We start from the raw sequence: 23,653 nt of genomic DNA on the forward strand, positions 1-23,653 counted from the left end.
GAGCTTGACTCCCTCTGATGATCCATCCCAGAAAAACACAAGCGTGTTTAGTTAGGAAAGTTTCACATATATTTTCATAATTATTTATGTATATCGTATTGTATGTATGTATGTATGTATGTATGTATGTATGTATGTATGTATGTATGTATGTATGTATGTATGTATGTATGTATGTATGTATGTATGTATGTATGTATGTATGTATGTATGTATGTATGTATTTCAAAGATTTGTTTACTATTACTCATCCCCATGTAACTTTCTCAAACCAAAACAAATATAGAACAGCGCATGTCGCCCTGTAATGAATATTACCCATAAGGGTAGAATGATCGCACGTAATAACTCCGATATTTGCACATGTGGACTTTAGCTATTCTCAATGTTGATTGACCAATGGAAGCCATATGACGTCACAGTGCTATATTGATGAGAAAATAAGATATGATGTCATCATTTGCTAATGACGTCACAAATTCATCCCTTTATATTTAGGAGTGTTTTGAAATTTGATTTAGTCCCACTGTAGAGTAAAAACTTCTTAGTTTAATTTGGAACCGAACGCTTTAGCGCGAGGTTTCAAGTTTATAAATAAGAGGCGTACGCTCTCCCACAATACCACGGAGATGGTCTAGGTAATCAGTGATTCCTTATAGCTCGTTGGTCAATGCTCTATGTTTGAGGTGAATGTTAATGCGGCAACCCCTCCAGGCATACCAAACATAAAAAATTGAAGCACCTACCATAAATATTGTGATCCCTTTCACCTGCACCTGTACGCAGACCTGATTAGGGGGCAGATTCGCATACCTCACATTCATCTGAAGACAAAACAACAATCTTAAAAAAAGGTTTTCGATCTATTTCATATAAAGATATTTGAAAGCTGACATATACTCCTGAAAACAGAGGCTTAACCAGAAGTTATATGCATTTTACTGATTGAGTGAGTGAGTTAAAGTTGTCTCAGCTTAATGTGGGAGGAAAGCCCAAAGTGATGATGCAGGTTTCAGACGTATATGGCCTTTTGATGAACCCAATGTGCATGGGTAAGGTGCAGACAAACCTAGAAACATAATCGGGGCGAACCGTAATTCGAACCCTCAATCATAGATTTCTGGAGTGCACAAGGAACACAACTCTGCAAGCGAATTGCGGGTGAACACTTGATGGATGATGACATATTGCAAACAGTGGACACGTGTCCAGTATAATGGCATTACACGGTTCAGGATGACGTTGTCGCACAGGGCGAGCCAACTCGTCCCATAGGTGTTCTATCGGTTCACATCTGGCGATTTATCTGGTCACGAGAGGACCTTTGCTTCTCTGATACACAGGTAGGAATGTTTCTATTAAACGTGCTGCGTGCAGGCTAGCATTTTCGTGTTGAAAGCTGATGGTAGCATGGTTTATCATGGGAATAACGTGTTGTTTGTACCGATTCCGAAGTCTTGAGACTAATTGAATACACCAGCTACATGTACAGCTGATAGCGAGTCTCCTGCTTCCAATCCTAGTTCCATTGTGCTTCAGTTAGTCGTGGCATGGCTTCTCAATATTGAATACTAGTTGTTTAAAGACACGTTTTGGCATAGTGAACCCCCACTGTTTTACAAGTGCATCGATCTCATTCTACTTTTTCTTTTTATTGTCATGTTGCTGCGTTGCTGTGGTGATGCGTTTTTGATTCCAAAAAACAACATACATCTTATGACATATGAGTTTTCGAAAAGTGGTCGAATCGGATAGGCCTACAATGCAAGATTTGTTTGTTTCGACATTGGAATGACTTGTATTTCCCCACTCAGAGATATGAATTACTTTTCTTAATTTATACAGGTTTATTATACAGTCGACCTGGTTTATCCGGACACTTGTGTTTTCTCAAATATTGTCCGGATAAAACAGTTTCCGGATATCTCAATCACTTTTTAACTGACCCCCGCACCGAAATTCTACCGAGGCATACACAACTATATCACATAGTGCATAATATCTTTATCCAAGGCATTGTATATCCCAAATCAATAATTGAACAAGGCTAAATTGCATGTTCGATACAAATAACCATTTAACACAGTGGTCACATGACACCCGACCCTTGGTTGCTGGGTGTATACTTCTTAAATTGAAATTGGAATTGAAATTCATTAAAAAACAGTCAATACAATGAAACCTCTGAATTAATTTGCGGCATGTTTGGAGATAAAACTTACAACGTAGAGTAGACAGACTTACGGCTTGCTCTATGAAGAAATAGTACAGTCGAAGGTCGGCCTCAGCTTGAACAGCGTTACCACCAGCGTTGGTAAGAAACCTACAGATAACATCACATGTATTAGGGAATGCGTAAATGTCGACAGATTCTAGATACCATTCGTGTATATGGTCGGTTCTGGAACAGGCAAACCAAGAGATGGCCGCAAGACAAAGGTCTATGACAACGGGGCTGATAAATCACACTTTCGTCATCATTTACAACCAGTATTGGTCAAGACAATGGCCGATAACAACGGGTCACAATGCCACACATGTAGATAAATCACACTTCCGTCATCATTTATAACCAATCTTGGTCAAGACAAAGGTCTATGGCAACTGGGCACTGTGACACACAAGTTGATACATCACACTTTCGTCATCATTTACAACCAGTATTGTTCAAGACAAAGGTCTATGACATGCAGATAAAGCACACTTTGATTATCATAGAAAAACAGTGTAAATGGTATTTGGATCTTGGTCTGACGATGGATTCCGGGACATGCAGTGTTAACAAATCCCTATCGTGTACCACATTGTAGTTATGATTCCAAATGACTTTTAGATTTAGCTATTGTATAATTCGTACTGGACATCTATATACAACCAGGTGTAGAATAAAAAAGAGAAAATCGTTTTCATAATGATTACAAATCTCTGCTGCAAGCAGGGTCAGATGTACGATTCCGACTATATCAAGAACTTGAGTTTATGAATCACTCTCAATTTGTGATGATGCCAGGTGTTGGCGAAAAGATGAGTATCCCGTCCCATCGGTGGCACCCGTCACAAACACATGCATAGACAAGTACATTGTTTCATCTGAACAAACAAGGAAACATTATAGTACAAGTCAAAATAGGTATTTGCATCGGACATCATTTTTGTAACTGATGCTTCACATTTCCAATGTCCTCCACATGTCTACTATAAAATATTTCAAAACCTTTTTTGTGTTTTCAGTAAATCATGATTAAACAAATTTTGGGAAAAGGTCGTGTGACGCGTTCAGAAATCTTCAAAGAAAGAGCATGCACGATTGTAGTTGTGAAGTTCTGAAATGTAGACAGGAAAGGCTGGAGCTGTTGGAATGTTGCTCGACAAAAAGGAAAGCTGACTTTTGGAAGGTTGCAGTCATCCATTGTCCCCGTTTGCAAATGGGACGTCGACATTAATCACATGGTCACGGGTTGGTTGCGAACCATATATGGGTACAGTTTTCTATTTTTATAAGGGTCGCAAAATATTCTTACATGTTCCAGTCAGCATTGTCAGAGAAAAAGCACAGTTCGATTATATGCTGCTGGACGTTGGATCTCTTCTGGCGTCCTTGGGAGCTTTTCAGGAGCTCTGCAGAGAAACAAATAATTCAAGCCTACCGTTCGAACAATTTCCATTCATCACTACTGCAAATCATCTGATATTCCCTGTGACCTACCTTCATTTAGGTGTTCTTGATCAGGTCCTTTGAACTCAAACATATTTCACTAACACACATTAGTGGTTCTCATCAACAGAACAATATACACAATCATATTTGTATTTGATTACCATCTCTTCTTATTTCTAACATTGCCTGATCTAATGTGAAGTTTTCTCAAGGATGCGATTACATCTTTATTCAGGTTCTAATGTTTAACACAAGGACAAATTTCGGCCATGTATTTTAATCAAACGTATGCTATTTGTGCTTGGTATTTCTTTCATTCAACTGTATATTCATATCATTTTTAGAATTTAAATGTAGCTCTAATACCACCTTATGGCCATGGAGAGCATGGCATCCAGGTTTCTGACTGTGTAAGTATCTCACCCATCTGCCTGTCGAATTCAGCCTTCCTCTTCCAGTAGACGTAATTGAGGACAGTATCGGCTGTAAAATCTATGTTGAAAACGGCGCTGACAACGTGGCTATCTGTTCTTCGAACGCTTCTCTTGTGTCGGTGTTCAGGCCATATGTCGTAAGGCGTCTCTCCGATGTGGAACAACCCCGCCTGAGTGTATACAGAGCGAATATACTCACCGCCAAAAGAAACGCGAACCCTCGAAACATATACAGTAAACTATGTTTATCACAAACACGCTTATAACGAACTGATAGATATAGCGAACGTATGTTTAGGCCCCGGCCTGTTGCTGTTTATATGCTTATAACGAACTACGGTTATAACAAACTAAAATTAGCGGACGAGACAAATGGTGCATCTCGAATCGTGGATCTGTGACGTCACATGTGATGAGCATCGGTTCTCACAACATACCAGCATGTTGGTATGTGCATCGAAGCAATCTAATAACTCTTGAATATGAGTACAGTAAACTACGGTTATAACGAACACGCTTATAACGAACTGACTTTTGGTCCCGACTATTTGCTGTAGTTATGTTGTATATATGCTTATAAAGAACTACGATTATAACGAACTAAAAATAGTAGTCCCTTTGAGTTCGTTATAACCGTACTTTACTGTAAGTCTTTATACATTAACCGACATGTATGGTATTCGCGTTTCCTTTGGTGGTGAGTATAGACAACTCGCTCAGATCATTGCGTTTTCAAAGCTGGCACGAATATGTATGTCATGAATAGTAGATAATCGTATAATTAATAACAATGCATCGTATAGGAAGTACCTCACAAAGAATCCCCAGACTGCAAGTTAAGCATTCCTGATTACTGTTAACTTTGCCTAAGGGTCATATGAATCCTTCATACTCACATCTAATGGCAGAGTGTCCGCCAGGAGAGCGGAAGGTCCGGGGCTCAATCATACCAAATGACGTTAACAGATATTACTTGTTGTTACCCTGTCTGGCGCTCCACACACACACACACACACACACACACACACACACACACACACACACACACACACACACACACACACACACACACACACACACACACACACAATTACACGCGCATGGACGTCGCAATATAAGTGCAATAACCTTGGACGCGACGTTAAACTCTATTTCACCTCACTTCACCTTCATACTTACAACTTTGTATTCACCCGTTGCAATCTTCTCAACCATGAGCGCAGCATTTTGAGTTTGGTCTTTATAGATGGCTTGATCCTACCCAAAATTAAGGGAAAACGGTTATCTTGTATTCAGACGTTCTTGATAGCAATCGGCGGATATAACATTAATTTACTCATATTCAATTTACTCATATTTAGAATAGACATTAAATTAGTCAATAGCAACTCACGTAATGGTTGTTCATTGAAATAAAATCGAAAATTCTGTAATTAGTTTTGACAAATAATACACATATTTTACAAAATGTACACTCATTGACATCATTGAGAAATACCAAGAGAAAAATAATATTTTATGATTCTTCATTGGTGCCATAATGTATTGTAGGGTTTGATGGAAGTATCAATGTACACACATAGTTCTTTTGGACATCCCTGTTAAAAGCCATCTCTCCATGTCGAACTACAACTGGAATATCGTGATGGTCACGTTCCGATTTCGTCAGATTAAAGACCATACTTCCACTGCTGAGTTCAAAGCTCAGCACAATACGGTCAGGCATTCCGGATGTGTCTCTCTTGGTTCTGTCATGTTCAGAGTGAAGATGTCGAATGGTCACAAACTCTAAAAAATTAAATGCTTTTGATTACAAAGTCATAAAATCTGAATTATACAGTAATTATACAGCGCTGGTGATGTGTCTGCGGGACAAGAGCACTATAGTTTTAATCTCATTAAAATGAGATCTTAGTTCTCGATATCGCTAAACAAAGATCTGAGGACATCCCATTACGGGTCACGTCAGAACGACCTTTCATCCGACCAATCAAAGCGTCGCTTACCAGATCATGAAAGTGACAGTCGGAGTGTATTTTCTAATCATGCAACCTCGGAAACGTTAACACGGGGTATTCCGAACGACATTTACATTACGTAGGAAGCACTGCCATACACTCTCAACCATATATTAGACATTCCGAAATGTTCATTTGTTCAGTTTTCAAAATATTAACCGAGAACTGTGTCAATATATTTTTCAAGCGTAGACAGAAATGGAATTCGCCAGGTCGAAACGAGTGCCGTAAACCTCGAGAAAGGTGCTTTCTAATTGGCTGACTCCTTGTTTGTCATTTCAGTCGTCGGTCAAAGTTCGCGAAAGGTCGTCCTGACGTGACCCGTAATGGGATGTCCTCAGATCTTTGTTTAGCGGGCGAGAACTTAGATCTGATTTTAATGAGATTGCTATCGTTTGGAGGGTTATTGCGAGACTATTGTTGTTGGTCATCCCCACGTCTCCATCCTCACTCACTCACCCGCAACGCTGTGGGGATTAACAATGTTGTTTTTACGTGCAATTGTATATCAGTGTATAAGGGCGCCGTAACGAACAATCATACGCAAGTGTGATATGGTTAAATATGTTAATGACAGAAAACAAGAACAATCATAAAACACGATATCTAAATATCACAATCCAAATATGATAATTCAGCTTCAGTCGATTTTCAGTTCATTCAGCCAACCCTAAGAAGGCCCTGTCCGGAAAGCCTTAACACACATCCCATACATTATGCTTTTTCTACCAACTGTATCTTATTATCGTATCTATACTCAGGTGTTCTATAACCCTTGGGGAACGTTGCGTCCACATCATGGAATCACTGATGTGACTGATGTGTGCAATCTCACTTGGATTGCCCCTTTGGGACATCATTGACAATCTTTCTTCTTTAGCTACAGGCAGTAGGACTAAGACCTCATCTCTGTAATCCCACCATCTCAATAACAGGATTAATGCCTCCTTTTGTTACTTCTGCCAATGTTTCAAGGAAATTTATGACAAGGCATCTCTGCATGAGCACCTTCCCATTATTCAACATGTGTAAACGTGAAATTAAGTGAGTTGTCTTTTACGGCTCTTTGAACAGTATTTCTGTTATATCCAGGCGGGTCAGTTTTCTCTTGGATGCCAGCAGGACGCAGTGTTAATTGCGGCTCCTTCGCCGACGATGTGGATGCTACATCAGGTATAAAGAAGTTTCACCTTAATAGCTACAGGTGTAATAAAATAGAGTCCCTGCTGGACTGATTTTAACTGCTGTTTCTTAAAATAATTGGAGACGTTTGTCTCTTTTATATAAATGTTACCGAAAATGTTGAATATTGAAATTTGTGACCAACTAATTATTAACTTTCGAATAACCTTTCATTTCAATTCACACGTGTGAAATTTACACTAACACTCGCCTTCGTTACTGGTCCCTCTGTTAAGCAGCAAGATGAGATTAATATTAGCATGTTTCAAAGTATTGGTTGTAAGACGGATAGGTTATTTAAATATACCGAGTATACGTCAACACATTTAAATCTGGATGCATGAAATAACGATTATACACTTATCATCAAAATATTTGAAATCGAATCTGGAAATATGAATTACTATGCAACTTCAGATGTGATCTGGTTTCATTGTCAAACAAATGGTTGAGCAAAGTAATTATCAAGTCACAGCTATTTGTATATACTTGATTTGAAACCACAAAAAGGGTAATTTCATTGTTCTTATATTGGCGTGATCTGCGTACACAAGTTATTGCGGCATTCGTTGTTGTACAGGGGCGGTCAGGTAGCCTTGTTGTTAAAGTGTTCGCTGGTAAAGCTGAAGACCCGGGTTCGATTCCCGACATGGGAACAATGTGTGAAGTCCATTTCTGCTGACCCCGCGTGATATTGCTCGAATACTGCTAAAACCGACGTAAAACCATACTCATTCACTCACTCACAACAACGTGTAACTGCAGGAGATTATTGCATAATGTATGCCAGCTGTTAGTCCAGGTATCAGAAAACACTCCGCCATGTGTGTAGTGTAGTGTAACACGTTAGCCATTGACACAGGTTCACAGTCTATGACATGTCTCATCTTTGTAGTGCTATTTCAAGACTGCAACGGGATATTGTGATCTGGAGAATACTTGCCTGTTGTTGTACCTGTCTTCAATGCATACCTGTGTATGTTCACACAAAAGGATAGGTAATTATCGATTGTGGATAGAGGTGGAGTGAAAAGAATATTCCCATTTTCCGAAAACATGCGACACGATGACAAAATAGTTCATGGATTAAATATGAATAGTTACATTATTGTAATAGCTATAAACGTTCTAGGCGTAAAGGAAGCCTAGGGTACTGGCCATCAGTGTACACACTTAGAATAAGTTAATATTATGGTATCTTGAAATACTGGTAACATTATCTGAAAGTTTACAAAGAAATGTTAGTGATCTTCCACACTGAACTTTCTTTGAGATAGCTCATGTTAAAATCATTCAGTTTTGCTATGTGTTTCTGAAACCGGGAATGTCAAAACATTTCAATTGGTTGACATGTTTGTTTGCAAGATACGTCTTAATGGAAAACAACGTACGTGATAAGTAATGGTTTAAGGTAAATGTAAATGTGTACTGCTGTGTATTTTTCCGTGAGTTCATTAATTCTGTGAGTCCTAATCAGTGATGCTAGGTGACAGGATATCGAGATAATTTTCCAAAATTTCAACTTTGGCAACCATGGTGTTAGGAACTGAGAAAAGTCCATGTAGGTAAGATTGGTGTCTATTGGTATGAATGTGTATAACATAATCAGCGTGTACTGAATGGATGCTGTTTTAGCTTTCGATGAGACACTATTGACAATATGTATGGTGATCGTCAACGCCAGCGAATATCCAGTGCGGTCTCAACTATCCGCCAAAATCTGCCCCATCGGGTGTAAAAGACAAAACATATATAAAGGCATATGTGTTTGTTTGTTGCCGACAAATGTTTTACTGCAAATTCTTTAACTCTCATAATATCAACCAATTTAGTCTTTTTGATATAAATGTGACGCCATCGATGTAGCTCTCAATGTTCTTTGTATGAATTAAGAAGGAGAATGCAATTTGAGACAATTTGATCAGCAAAAATTAAATCCAGATGTGTAAATCATGCATTACACATGTAGATCCATTTACGTCCATCATTTCATATCTTTGGTAAATCCAAATTCATTACAGTGGAACAATATTTGTGTTTTTGGCTGCGCAATTAATGCTGGTAGTATTTCACCTTATTGAAGGCATACTGCAAGGAGGAATACGGTTATTTTGAGTATGCAAATGTTGAACGTACCTTTCATTTACAAGGACTATTTTCGCAATACCACTGGTCATTATACTGATTCAATGTGCACATCAGGTCACGCGTTCCAAAATAAGATCCGAAGAAAATCATTAGGATTTGACTTTCACTTTCTGTGATTTCACTGGTTATCATCCATACAGAGTGAGAATTTCTGGGGTGTTTTTTTTATTATCTTGTGAACACTTTTTTCAGTTGAGCCTTTCCGCAAGTTTGGGAGCGTACGTAAACTGGATCGAAGGGGTATCCAAAAAGTTATAGACTAGTTCACTGAAAGCCCAGTGGTTAAAGCGTTCGCTCGTCACGCTGAAGGCCCGGATTCGATTCCCAACATGGATACAATATACGAAGCCCAATTTTGCCTGGTTATCGCTAAAAGCGGCGTAAAACCATACCCACCCACTCACTCACAAACTTCTAATTTATTGACTAAAATGAAATCGAAGTTTTGAAAATATCAAGTGAAACAAATATATCCTCTTCAAAAAAAGAAACGCAATACGGATATTGTTGGCCATAAAAGCAAATTTAGCGGACCAAGAGGGGCAAAATGAAGAAGTTTTAATGCGTAAAAGTGTCAGTGAAAAAATTCCCGCATCAAAATGATCACAATAAGGACATGCAAACCATTAGGCGGCAAACACGTACGATTAGGAAAAACGCACCCAGTGCATTAATAAATGGGCCATGGAGCAGCATGTACGGCACGTGCAACAGCACTATGAACGGTATTAAAGTGCAGGGTTTTTGATCGCCTGGCATATGCGTCAATCGAACAGTGACAGTTCATGATCAACAACATGCAAAGATTAACAGAAGTGCAAAGAAGCGTCATAGGCCGCTTGCAAGCAGGGGAATCCCAATCAGCTGTAGCCGGGGTTTTCAATGAAGCGCCAAGCACCATCACAAGTCTAAGGGATCTGTTTCAACCGCATGGGTCAACAAGTGATCCGCCAAGGTCATGACGACCAAGAGTAACCATCCCTGCCCAAGATCGCTACATCTGACTGCGCCACCTATCTGAAAGGACGACCACAGCTACCCCAACCGCATCCAAAATACACGGACTGAGCAGCGCAGAATCCCCGATCAGACCGTACGAAACCGTTTAAGAGCAGCAGGTCTACGGGCAAGACGTCCCGTTTGACGCCTACTATTGCGTCGACAACATCGACAACAACGACAGCATTGGTGTCATCAACGCAGGGTATGGCGTCAACTGCGATGGAGAGATGTCTGGTTCAGCGACGAATCACCGTCGAGGGGAAGGAAGAGCACGGGTCTACAGACGTCGGGGAGAACGTTACGCCGGACACTGCGTACAGAAAGTGGACAGGTTTGGTAGGGGGAGCCTTATGATGTGGGCGACCATCTCTCATCATGACAGGACAGGTTTGGTCCATATCCAGGGCAATCTTATGGTACATCAACGGAATTCTCCAACAAAACGTCCTTCCAATTGCAACTAACGGCAACGGTGTATTCCAGCAGGACAACGCTCGACCGCACACAGCACGGATCACAAGAGTATGTCTACACAACAACAACGTTGATGTTTTCCCCTGACCCTCCAGATCCCCGGATTTGAATCCGATAGAGCACCCGTGGAATGAATTGGATAGACGGCTACGCCGACATTAAACACAGCCCAAGACGTTGCAGCAGTTGGCTTTTGCGTTGCAGGCCGAGTGGGCAACCATTTCCCAGGATGTGAATCGCAAGGAGATGTCAGGCCGCTTTCGATTCCAACGGGGGACATGCGCGTTATTGCTGGTAGCTGGCCTTCATCTTTTCCTGTCTACCGATAACTGAGATGACTACAATCACCAAGTGTTCACTCCACAACATTTTGACTCAATACCTTGTAATGCTTCACGTATAAATGTATTTTCCTACCTCACACAAATCTGGCTTTGCGTTTCTGGCTTTGAATATATGTTGTTTACATAATGGAGATTGAAAATGTTAAGTGTCACATTGCAACTGGCTTGTCAAATGCAAACGGAAACATACAAGACAAGCATGATACAAGCGAAGAAAAAGAAGACACACTCGAAACAGATACTAAAAGGAAACATTGGAGAAATATCCTACCAAAGGGGTCATCGTAGCTTCATATATGAATAAATTACATGAAGTCTAAAATAAACACGCCGCTATGTGGCTGTAATAATGCCGATGCGGCGTTAAATTATAACTCACTCACTTAGTACCTCAAGTCATATAAAAGGCAAGTGTATCTGAAAAGCAAATGGAATCAGTTTTACTATTGACGTGCGGAATTTTTGATCGGAGTTCTGCTTCAGAAACTATGCCATACTTGGGATTCTTTTCTCCCTGGAATTTGCAATCGGGTAAAGTGATGCCACATGAATAGCTTAAGCTAATCACGTTTCATTATATTTTTAAAACAAGATAAGCTAGCATCAGCTAAGGGATCAACCATTTTATATTCTGGTCTGGCATTTTATCGAAAAATTGTCTGGGACTGAATTTCATTGTTGTAAGGTGCAAAAAACATGCAGCTGTAGCTCAAACAATATGTAAACTCCAAAAACCATCAGAATATAAAACATGATAAACTATTCGCATTACAAAACAATATATAAGTAACAAAAGACTGCAATAAACGTCAGAAAAAGTTTTACAAATGTGAGAGCTTGAGTAAAACTCAAACGTAAGGCTCACCCAAATTAATCTACACCTTTTGTTTATCTTTATCTAGATCTGCACATCATTTTCCTTAGATTGATATAAGAGGTTGAGTGAGTGAATTGGGTTTAACGCCGCTTTTAACAGAATTCCAGTTACATCACGGCGTGTCAGCTTAATGTGGAAGGAAAGCCCGAAGTGGTGCAGCTCTTAGACGTTTACCACTTCGGGTAAAGTCACATGGGTATGGTGCTGACAAACCCAGAAACATAATCGAGGCGAACCGGGATTCGAACCCACAATCATAGGTTTCTGGCGTAGCCAAGGGACGCAACTCTGCACAGCGAATCGCGGCGCCTTAGACGACTGGGCCACCTGGTAGTATATCTTTATGTTGGAAATGTCATATGTTTATGCCATTATTACTCCAAACAACTAAATATTATTTTCAGTAAATATGGCTACAAAAACTAAGAAATAGCAATTGTACATATACCTATTCTCTCTTCAAACAACAATTTATACTGGAACCATCTGTTACCATTAAAAACCTTCGAGTATCGCTAGCGCAGTTCAGAGCAGGTTACTATAATTTAAAGATTTATAGAGGTGTATTTATAAAGTCTAACAATATCTGTACATCTTGTAACCTTAATGTTGTAGAAAATGAGTATCATTTATGCTTGTGTGTAAACTCAATCTTCAATTAAGAAACAAGTATATTCCAAAGATGTTTACATCTTATCCCAATATCAATTTGTTTTCCATACTCATGTTAACCTCAAATATTACTTTCTTACAAAACATTGTATTGTACGTACATCATGCATTGTTAATTAGAAGAAACACGCATACAATGTAAATACGTTGAACTGTGGGCCTATGGCCTTTCAGTTTGCAATGAATAAACAATTTCAGTACCTTTATGGCAATGATAAAGTGGAATTGTTTACCGGTATCGGATCGGATGTTTCCATTGTAATGCGGCAGACCAACAACTGACGACACTAAGACGCAAAAAGCTAGAGCGTACATGATCGCAGATGGAAGAGGAGTGACGGGAGACAAGACTTAAATTTTCTTTTTATGTAGCCCCCAACCTACTGATAAGATTAGTTATATTTTAAATATCATCCTCTGGCAACAGATTAACCGATGACTGATGAACCGAGTAACTGAAGATACCGCTTGTCATCTTTGCAAAAAATGCTTCTTCTTTCAGTAACAATTCACCTGGCATGTATATGTGTTTTATGTGAAAGTAGAATGTGAATTCAAAGTTGACGATAATGACTAACCTGTTTGCCGTGAATGCGTCTGTTCGGAAATGACGCATCTCGCATAATGTTTCCATTTAAATTTTATTTAAGAGATTTCTCGAGTTTTATGGGTGTATCGTTATAAGTGTGGACAGATTATTCGCGACTCACATGAGTTGTATAGGACAGTATGCACACACTTTAGTGACAACATAAGTTTATGGACTTCAAGATAATATCATGTTTTAACAAGAAACTTACATCAAATGATATCTTTATTGACAAAGTAACATGGAGAATATTTGAAACAATTATTAAGGCAACAATCATTGCATTATCAAAGGAAATTAATGTCACATTTACACTTTTTTCTGCTGCTCTCTGTCATTTCTAATCGTGACTGCAAAATCCAGTTAGTATTGCTACTATATTTGTTTAATCGGACATGAAATGAATTAGCGAGTTTTCTTGTGGGGTGGGAATGGCATTAGAGGGTAGAAACCCATTGGGTTCGACTTGTGTACCGCAATCATGTCATGTGGATGTAATGACGAAATTATAGACGTTGGACGTTTTTCTAACCGACGAACGTTCCAAAGACGACTGGAAACATGACTAATTTCCATTTCTCTTTTGAACTAGATTCCTATGCTACCATAAAAACCCGTACAAGGAAACATATCTTAAGGTTTCGCCAATGTACCTCCAAAACCACGTCTCAAAGATTAACCGTAATCCTTAAAGAGCAGGTCTTATTGGTATATGCAACTTTGCATAGTTTGATAGATCGTTACATCGTTAATGCAAATATCGTATTTATAAATACGAAAGCGTCGCGTAAATAAGGTTTATCTGCGCTTTAGTCATGTCTATCAATTTCAAAGACTGAAACGAAAATACAGCGGAAGCGGATATAGAGGCCCCATATATGGGCATGTTGGTGTTGATGTCCTCCAAGGTTACATGCATGATCGCACAACAAGCCCGCCCCACCGTTCCCACCAAAACAAATGAGCCTCTGTTCATGGTCATGGTCCGCTGCCCACTTTCTCGCAACGCAAAACTGTTCTTCGCCCTATTAAATCCACAGACATTCTCCTATCCGCAATTAAACACTGACCATTTGTACACTGTACTTTCTTCCTATGAGTGGGATGAAACGATTAAAATTTACTGAGTTCACTATTCGGTGAGAAAACGGTGTGCGAAACATGCCATTTCTTCATTTGCATTTATTGTTATTTCCCAATTCAGCAGTTTTCATATTTAATTCACAGGAATGTTATGATACGCATGCGGGAAGCGACACTATATTTACATTTGTCATACCTTTCGCATTTTGCATAATTTTGTTGATAAATCAGCACTGATAATACATCGGATGCCAAAAACGATTCGAATGAATGTCCTTCGCGAACCAATTTGTCTCCCTGTTCATCGCTAAAGCTCTGCTCTGGTTAATATCACCTGGGATATAAAACTTGATATGAATTCGGTACCCCGTTTAATATCCTGTAATTTATATTTGACTAATGTGGAACGAAATTAAATCGTCGATCAGAAATTAAAGTTAAACGTTTTGTCTAAATTCAATTGTTTTGATCTTGTTAATCCGAGTAGATATTCCGACTCAGGTCAGCAAGAAGGGGAGCACAATTTGTGCCCATGAGGATGCCTACGACGTGCCCAAATGCCCTATCCTCAAAATTCCCAGATAAGGAAGCCAAGAATTTCACATATTGATATCTCTGTAAACTTCCGATGACATTTGCTTACCAATTGGCTTTAAACTTTGATATGTAACTATATCATCAATATGCACCAATGAATGAAGTGTTTCCTTGCGTTTGTTGTGTGAGAAAGTGATGTAAAGTCAAAAGTTGTTAAATCAAATGTTTTGTCAAATTTGAAATTGGTTCTTTTCTGAGATTACAAAAATTCAAGCAAATCCTTTTGGGGGTACACTTTAGATGACAGCTGGCTCGGTTTATTGCACTTCAGTTTCCTGTTTTCCTTGTGCATTCTACCAATGTAAACATCACGCTCTGATGTAACCCGAAATACAAATCAACAGGTTCTCTTGCTTGGCAGAAGCTTCATGCAACAGCATGCATGACTAATTTGAAGTTGTGTTATTGTTCGTATAATTGAAAAACATTTATGATATATTGTTCTCATAGGGAAATGAAACGATAGGTGGTTCCTGAAACTTGAAATTTAGGGAAACTGATATTTATTAGAAAATATAAATACAGTTTAAAGCATCAATGCACTTGCTTGCAGATTACAAATTCAGAACGTGCGCTCTTTTGCTGATTTATTGGAGTCTCTTTCTGATTTTGACAAACGTTTCAAACCAATATCAAGAACTGTGCTCTCTAGTTGATATTGTGTGTTCTTACTATTTGTAGGCACGTCAGTCAGCAAAGGTTGCTAAAGTCGTTTGATTTCTTTCAGCGACGCGGAGTATACAATTGTACTCACGTTGTGCTTGTTTGTGCGTCCCGATAGTCGCCCCTTGGAAAATCAAACCCAAGGGCAAACTTTTTCTCAACATAGTCATCTTTCATAACGTCTATGTTATAGTTTTACGTTGGCATGACTGACATAACTGATTTGCCGTCGCGATTACACACAGGTATGAAAGCCGCGTCTGTCGTACAGGTGAGTCAGACTCACGACATGATTGTGTGCTAAAAGAGACAAAGCAAATTCAAGGAACGCTCACGACCTGGCTGATTGACTTAAAAGCCAGCGGCAACCTTTGACATCGACTCGGCATTTTGCAGAGAGTTCTTATGAATAGGGAAAGGCTTTTGTCGCTTTGATTGTAAACAGTGTAAGTACTTTGACAGATTGGGGAAAAGTTCTGTGTGACATGTGTCCATGAATAAATGTTGAGAAACATCATCATCTGATGTGATCTTTTAAGGAATCAATTGGTTTCCGTATTCTGGATACCCTGAAAATCGGAAAGTGGAAAACAAAGCGAAAAAGGAATAACGCCATTTTCTTTATCTTTCCTAATGCGAACTTGCAGGACCACCATAAACACATCGTGCATAGATAGGGTAGGCTGCCAGACCATAGAATCAAACAGGTGAAACAACGAGACGATCTTATGTGTTTTAAATCTTCATTTTACGTTTTAAAGAATAAACAAATAATAATCTTGAATGGTTTTCTTATTCATTTTTCCGCATCTGCAGACCAGGACTTTTTTACACACAAAATATGTAAAACAGAATGTCTTACGTTATGAGAAAGTTGTGATTTAATGTATGACGAGAGGGCTATTGTCAGCAATCTATAACCCAACAAAGCATTTCTTTGGATAAAGACTCAATCTTCTTTTCTTTTACCAAAGGGGCGGTCGGGTAGCCTAGTGGTTAAAGCGTTCGCTCGTCACGCCGAAGACCCGGGTTCGATTCCCGACATGGGTACAATGTGTGAAGCCCATTTCTGGTGTCCCCCGCCGTGATATTGCTGGAATATTGCTAGAAGCGGCGTAAAACCATACTCACTCACTCACTCACTCACTCTTTTACCAAAATACATTTCACATATAAAGATAAAAATAGGCAGGGAATTAAATACGAATAAGCAGATTCTCCCCCACTTCTGTGAAATTTAAGCAATATTCCAAGACACTTCAGCATAAAATAATATTAAATCGGACAACAGAAAGTGCCACCCCTGAAGTGACACTTGTTCCACTTGTGGTTGCAGTACTTGCACCACTTGCAGTTACAGTAGTGGTTGTTGTAGTTGTCCCTGTGGCCGTGGGGAATGCTACAGTCGGTGGCACGACGCCACATGTTTCACAGCATACTACTGGGCTGAACGGACAGCGAGCCTGGTTGCAGGAACGATTCGGATCATCTCCTTGTGGGCAATTCGCTAGAAAGAGTCAACATTGCCTGAGTTACATGGGTTAGTTCTAATAAAAGGTCAACTCAGATTCGCCCGGATTATGATTGGTGGTTTGTAAGCACCATACCCATTCCCTGTTGGTCTAATACACAAAAGCAATAAACGTCTTTGACCTGTCTCACTTCCGCCCTGATGCAGATGAGGCGCTGCCGATACAAACGTATTTATCATCACTAAAAAGCAGCAATTCGCTGTACAGAGCTGTATCCCTTTGGCAAGCCAGAAACCTTTAATCGTGGGTTTGAATCCCAGTTCGCCCTTATTAGTTTTCAAGGTTTGTCAGCACCATACCCCTGCTCATGGATTTCCTCAAAGTGGTAAATATCTTCCCACAGTATGCTTACACGCCGTAATATAACAGGAATATTGTTCAAAGCGGTGTTAAACCCAACTCACTAACTATACGACTATGGGCCTTTTATACTGTAACTCAGTGGTTACAGAGATAGGAACTTACGTGCTCTAGCAGGAGCTCCATTAGCCTGAATACACTGGCCTTGAACACACCACTGAAAACAAGAAAGACACACGAGCCATGTTACAATGAAGAAGACAAACCAAATCTGGCTTGCGGAGTAGTGTAGATATTCACCATGAACAATGTACAATATGTTAAAATTAACTTTTGGATATTATACCTCACGATTCAAACAAAGACAATAGTCCTTTTTCTAACATTACACTCATGTCAATTAGTCACATAACAGAGAATGATATAATAAACACTGAATTGAAAATAGTGGTGTTCAAAGAGATGATGTTTAAAGTCGTGGCTTCATTCACATTTATGTGTGGCCAAATAAAGTGCTACATACCCTCTGATTACCACAGCTCGTCCTGTCTACGGGGACAATGGAGTTAGGACAGTCTTCCCCGGTTCCTGCATCCACTCCGCACAGAATCGTTTGACACATGTCATCTAAAATTGTAGTTCTCTGAAATGAAAACAATACAATTAAACACCCTCTTCAAGATGTTTGTGAAAAAACATTACATGTGAGAAGTTGAAAGGTTAATTAAAGTCATTTGAATTTTATATCTACCTGTAAATCAGAAACTACTAAGAACGTTCTCACTTAAGACCTTGTGATCCTTCTGAAACACTTCTGTTTTCTCTACGATGTCACATCCTTCTACAACACTTCTGCTTTCTCCGCAGTCTCTGATCCTTCAACAACACTTCTGTTTTCGCTATGGTCTTTTCTCATTTTCTAACATTTCTGTTTTCTCTACGGCCCCTGTTCCTTCTACAACACTTCTGTTTTCTCTACGGCCTCTGATCCTTCTACAACACGTCTGTTTTCTCTACGGCCTCTGATCCTTCTACAACACGTCTGTTTGCTCTACGGTCTCTGATGCTTCTTCAACACTTCTGTTTACTCTACGGCCTATCCTTCTACAACGCTTCTGTTTTCTCTATGGTATCTGATCCTTCTACACCCCACCAGTTTTCTCCACGGTCTCTGATCCTTCTACAACAATTCTGTTTTCTCTACGGTCTCCGATCCTTCAACAACACATATTCTCCACGGTCTCTGATGCTTCTATAACACGTCTGTTTTCTCCACGGTCTCTGATCCTTCTGCACCCCATCTGTTTTCTCTTCGATCTCCGACCCTTCAACAACACTCCTGTTTTCTGTCTGGTCCCTGATCCTTCTACAACACTCCTGATTTCGCTATGGTCTTTGCTCATTCTCTTCCGGCTATGATCGGGCTACAACACTTATGGTTTCTCTACGGGCAATGTATCTGAGTGGTTCGGTCGCTTTATAAGTGCAATGATCTTGAAGGCGACGTTAAACCCCATTTCACCTCACATATCTTGTCTGAAGGCAGTTTTGCCTCTGACATTCCCTGACTAATCAAGCTGAACTAGCCTGCATGTGTCTTAATTTGGTCGCATACCAGTTCATTCACATCGTATTGATCATTTCATTGTGACTTTGTTAGATAATTTTGAAATGACATTTTATTTTATTTTATTAGAACCGTAAACCTTAGAACCCTGAAACTTTATTTGAATGATAATGGCCATACATGCGCAAATATAAGTAGTTCAAAGGTTGTTCAGCCTTGACATTTGTCGTAAAAAGTAAATTGCTGTAAAATTAACATTTTCTCCCCATTTAACAGATTACGTTTCACCAAAATCTCTACATATATGTTTTCGTCGTAATAATATGAATTGTCATAATTTCAACAAAACCACTTACAGTAAACTGCGGTTATAACGAAATCAAAGGGACCACTTATTTTAGTTCGTTATAACCGTAGTTCGTTATAAGCATATATACAGCATTTATACAACAAATGGCTGGGACTAAAAAATAAGTTCGTTATATCAGCTTATCGTTATAAGAGTGTTCATTATAACCGTAGTAAACTGTATTTATTTTGTGTATTGAAATTAAAGGACAATATGTTGATACTTCATTTCAATGTTTGAGAAAGGTTTAATAGTTTTCTTTGGTGAATCATTTTTTTTAAATATATAAAGAATTAATAAAACATCCCCCTGGAAGCATGAAGGCTATGGGTGGAAGCCATGTGCAAAGTAATGTAACTTGTTGTGCGGATTGTTACCATATTGTGAAATATTACATGACATGCAGATTCAGAAATATTCCTTTCATTTAGTTACGTTTTGTAAAATAATAGATTATTTTTTGTCGGTTAGCCCTCAGTGTAAATAAAGAAACCATTGTTACATTGTTACATGGGTGACATTATTAACATTATTAACTGTTGATCTCACATTAAGGTAAGCTACAGAATCATTAATTTTTAAAGGGTCCATACACCGGCCTTAAATGTATACCCGACAGAAACGTGTTCCAGGGAAGGCCCTTGCACACTGTGCGTCAGCATCTGTAACCTGCCCAGCAATCATCCCATTCGTAGCAAGAACTGACCCACCAGGAACATTTTCTACCAAGGCGCAGTTGTCATTCTGGGTGCTGGAAAATAGTAGAAGCATAACTATTGTAAGTGAGACAACAAGATTGCATTTGAAATTTATTTGAATTATGATCTCGCATGTACTGGGTTATGTATCACTTCTGAAGAACTGGTCACAGGATTCATGATAATGGTTCTTGTGCATAGAATTCAAAATATTTTTCTAGGTGTTGATTCACAAGAAATATACGTCGAAAATGTAGCCATTTCAAACATGGCTATACGACAGAGGGATATATCAATCATGACTATACGACAGAGGGATATATCAATCATGACTATACGACAGAGGGATACATGTATATCAAACATAGCTATACGACAGAGGGATATATCAATCATGACTATACGACAGAGGGATATATCAAACATGGCTATACGACAGAGGGATATATCAATCATGACTATACGACAGAGGGATATATCAAACATGGCTATACGACAGAGGGATATATCAAACATGACTATACGACAGAGGGATATATCAAACATGGCTATACGACAGAGGGATATATCAAACATGACTATACGACAGAGGGATATATCAAACATGGCTATACGACAGAGGGATATATCAAACATGGCTATACGACAGAGGGATATATCAAACATGACTATACGACAGAGGGATATATCAATCATGACTATACGACATAGGGATATATCAAACATGGCTATACGACAGAGGGATATATCAAACATGGCTATACGACAGAGGGATATATCAAACATGACTATACGACAGAGGGATATATCAAACATGGCTATACGACATAGGGATATATCAAACATGACTATACGACAGAGGGATATATCAAACATGACTATACGACAGAGGGATACATCAAACATGGCTATACGACAGAGGAATATATCAAACATGGCTATACGACAAGAGATATACAAAAGAGATAGCTGTTGAGTAAAACAAACCCTTAAGGTTAAAGGCGATGTCTTTTCAACTCTGTGTAAAGTCAACTTTAAAGTGTGTGTACGTACCAATCATAGCACCATTATCCATGGAAGACAGTTCCCGCCTAGAAGTAAATATATACTGTGTGCAAGTATGACCAGAAACATGACAATTAATACTGTTCTAAATCCTTCACAGCCGCGAAGACAACACAAAGGGTATTTCTACAGGTGAACAGACTTGCATGTGTGCCACCAGTGGGACAGGATACGCCCGTCTTTTCGCAAACACCTGGTATGGTCGCTATTTGCTAGTGATTCATAAACACATGCTCATAATATAGTCGAATCGTACACACAACTCTGCTTTTCTTATGGTTATGGAAAGGTTTGTGTTGTTTTTATTCAGTTTAATATGGTCTAACCTGAAAATCATTGCTGTGGTTTAATGCAATCGGATACAAACTGGAATGGATGGCACGCCAAACATACCCGGAAAATAGCATGAAATGGTCACAGGCTGTTCCTTGACTTGCTGCTGACTCTGTGGTGCCCGTCGTGCCCCCTGCCATCTCATCTATGCCGTCGGAGGCGTTAATAGTGCCGTCGGTTTTGATGTGGTTGAAAATCCAGGATGGGGTGTTAAGAGTCTTAAAAGTTAGAAATGTACAGTCAAATGATGTTTTCTCGCTATATTCAAACTAGAAATGTGTTCACTGTACACTGAATATCGTAGAGCAGCCAAACAAGCTAAAATTAAACCCTGTAGGATGTAGTCATATTCATCGATCTTATACAGGTCAACTTACAGGGACGTGTTGATCGTTTTAAGGATATTCTCTGTACATTCCAACTGTCCTTCATAATGATCATATATTAAAGACAAAAAAATCGAGAAACACAGTGATGTGCGCAGCACATCCAATATGGTCACGCCTGATGAGGAAAACATTATTATCATAACTTGCCTTGCTTCTAACTCACTGGTCTTTTCATTATGAAATAAAGTTGACACTAACCCTGAGTGAAGTGTGATATAAAATATATACTCAACAACAAAAGTTCCTGTAACACTAATATTTTAGTGTATTTTTCAAACAAGTAAAGTTTGGTTTTAGTACATGTTTGGAATCAAGTTACAAAAACGCAACTGCTGCAGAAAAGCATGCATTCCATGCAAAAGTTGACTTTTATGCAAGACCCATGCATTTCACTACCCAAGAATGGGTATAAAAATATGTGCGTTAATGGGATTCAATATGCATTGTTTAACATCGTGCTGACAACAACCACTCAGAAAAACAACAAAATTAAGCAATTATTCAACATTACGAAATGCCACGCCTGTCCGAAAATGAGCGTCTGCGAGCCATTGGCATGCTTGAAACAGGATCCAGTCAACGTGATGTTGTAAGACAATTTAACGTCCACAGAAAACACGATTTGGTGTTTATGGTAACGTTGGCAACAGACGAATGCAGTCAGAGACCATCCTCGGAGTGGCAGGCCACGCGTAACCAATAATCGACAAGACAACTGGATTCGAACAACACACCTACGAAATCGACTCCAGTCAGCAACAGTGACTGCAAAAAGTATCCCTGGCCTTCGACGAATATCTTCACAAACCGTACGTCGCCGCCTCAGATGTGGAGGGATTGTAGCCTGAAGACCCGCTAGACGTCCCATTTTGACAGGAAACCACCGTCAAGCACGTCTACAGTGGTGCAGACAGGGTCTACGCTGGACGGCCATGCAATGAGTACAAGTTCTGTTCACTTACGAGTCTCGTTTTCACCTCAGCCACCTCATATTGCGCGACTTGTTCAAGATTCTCTTCAACAAAACAACGTGAATGTCATTTCCTGGCCGGCTCGCTCCCCTGATCTCTCTAAAATCTAGCACATGTGGGATGAGATGGATCGGCGCCTTCGACGTCAACAACGTGCTCCACAGACACTCCAATAACCTCGAAACATGCTCCAGCAGATATGGACAGATATCCCACAGGACTTTGTGCGACGCCTGGTCCGTTCCATGAGACGGAGTTGTGTTGCTTGCATCGCAACCAGAGGTGGACACGCACGCTGTTCATTTGTAAATTGATATTTTGGCATGTTCATGTTTTTTTTATGAAATCACGCATTTTCTGAAGACAGTCCGGCAAATTAAACCATTTGAACACTTACAGGAGTCTTTTATCTGTTGCAAAACGAAATTGTTTCAGATTTGGTAAAAAAACATAACTTTGCATTAAATCTTATTCAATGTCACAGGAACTTTTGACACATGTAAATTCTTCGTAAATGCAACATGTCAGACCAGAAGTACCTATATACAGATTAACCTCACGTGTATATGAGTGACTAATTCTAGATGCCACCTGAGTGCTGGGGGCGTTATTATATGCGGTCTGGTGATATCTATATATTTAAGTTTGGTATTTCGTTCTAATTGCACACTTCATTAAGCATGAATGGCCTCAAGTGTACAATGGGAG

At 39.4% G+C, this 23,653-nt stretch overlaps 2 protein-coding genes across 2 annotated transcripts in view; both read right to left on the reverse strand.

The window, feature by feature from the left end:
* The window catches only part of LOC139462357 (uncharacterized), a 26,849-nt gene extending 13,725 nt beyond the window's left edge, over positions 1 to 13,124 (reverse strand). Inside the window, exons 1-7 of the mRNA XM_071244020.1 lie at positions 13,043 to 13,124; positions 5,672 to 5,880; positions 5,272 to 5,349; positions 4,082 to 4,262; positions 3,522 to 3,618; positions 2,245 to 2,323; positions 747 to 824 (exon numbers count right to left, since the gene is read on the reverse strand). Coding sequence (XP_071100121.1) covers positions 747 to 824; positions 2,245 to 2,323; positions 3,522 to 3,618; positions 4,082 to 4,262; positions 5,272 to 5,349; positions 5,672 to 5,880; positions 13,043 to 13,124 — 804 coding nt within the window. The remainder of the gene's footprint in view (positions 1 to 746; positions 825 to 2,244; positions 2,324 to 3,521; positions 3,619 to 4,081; positions 4,263 to 5,271; positions 5,350 to 5,671; positions 5,881 to 13,042) is intronic.
* Positions 13,125 to 17,000: 3,876 nt separating this feature from the next.
* LOC139454926 (A disintegrin and metalloproteinase with thrombospondin motifs 7-like) lies at positions 17,001 to 21,725 on the reverse strand. The gene is made up of 5 exons (XM_071236528.1): positions 21,646 to 21,725; positions 20,102 to 20,240; positions 18,097 to 18,216; positions 17,739 to 17,790; positions 17,001 to 17,248 (listed from the first exon to the last, which is right to left on the reverse strand). The coding sequence occupies exons 1-5, from the start codon at positions 21,723 to 21,725 to the stop codon at positions 17,001 to 17,003; spliced, it is 639 nt and encodes a 212-aa protein (XP_071092629.1).
* Positions 21,726 to 23,653: the final 1,928 nt, after the last annotated feature.

The sequence above is a fragment of the Haliotis cracherodii genome, unplaced genomic scaffold (genome assembly GCF_022045235.1).
Source record: "Haliotis cracherodii isolate W230 unplaced genomic scaffold, xgHalCrac1.p SCAF_1, whole genome shotgun sequence".
NCBI lineage: Eukaryota > Metazoa > Mollusca > Gastropoda > Lepetellida > Haliotidae > Haliotis > Haliotis cracherodii.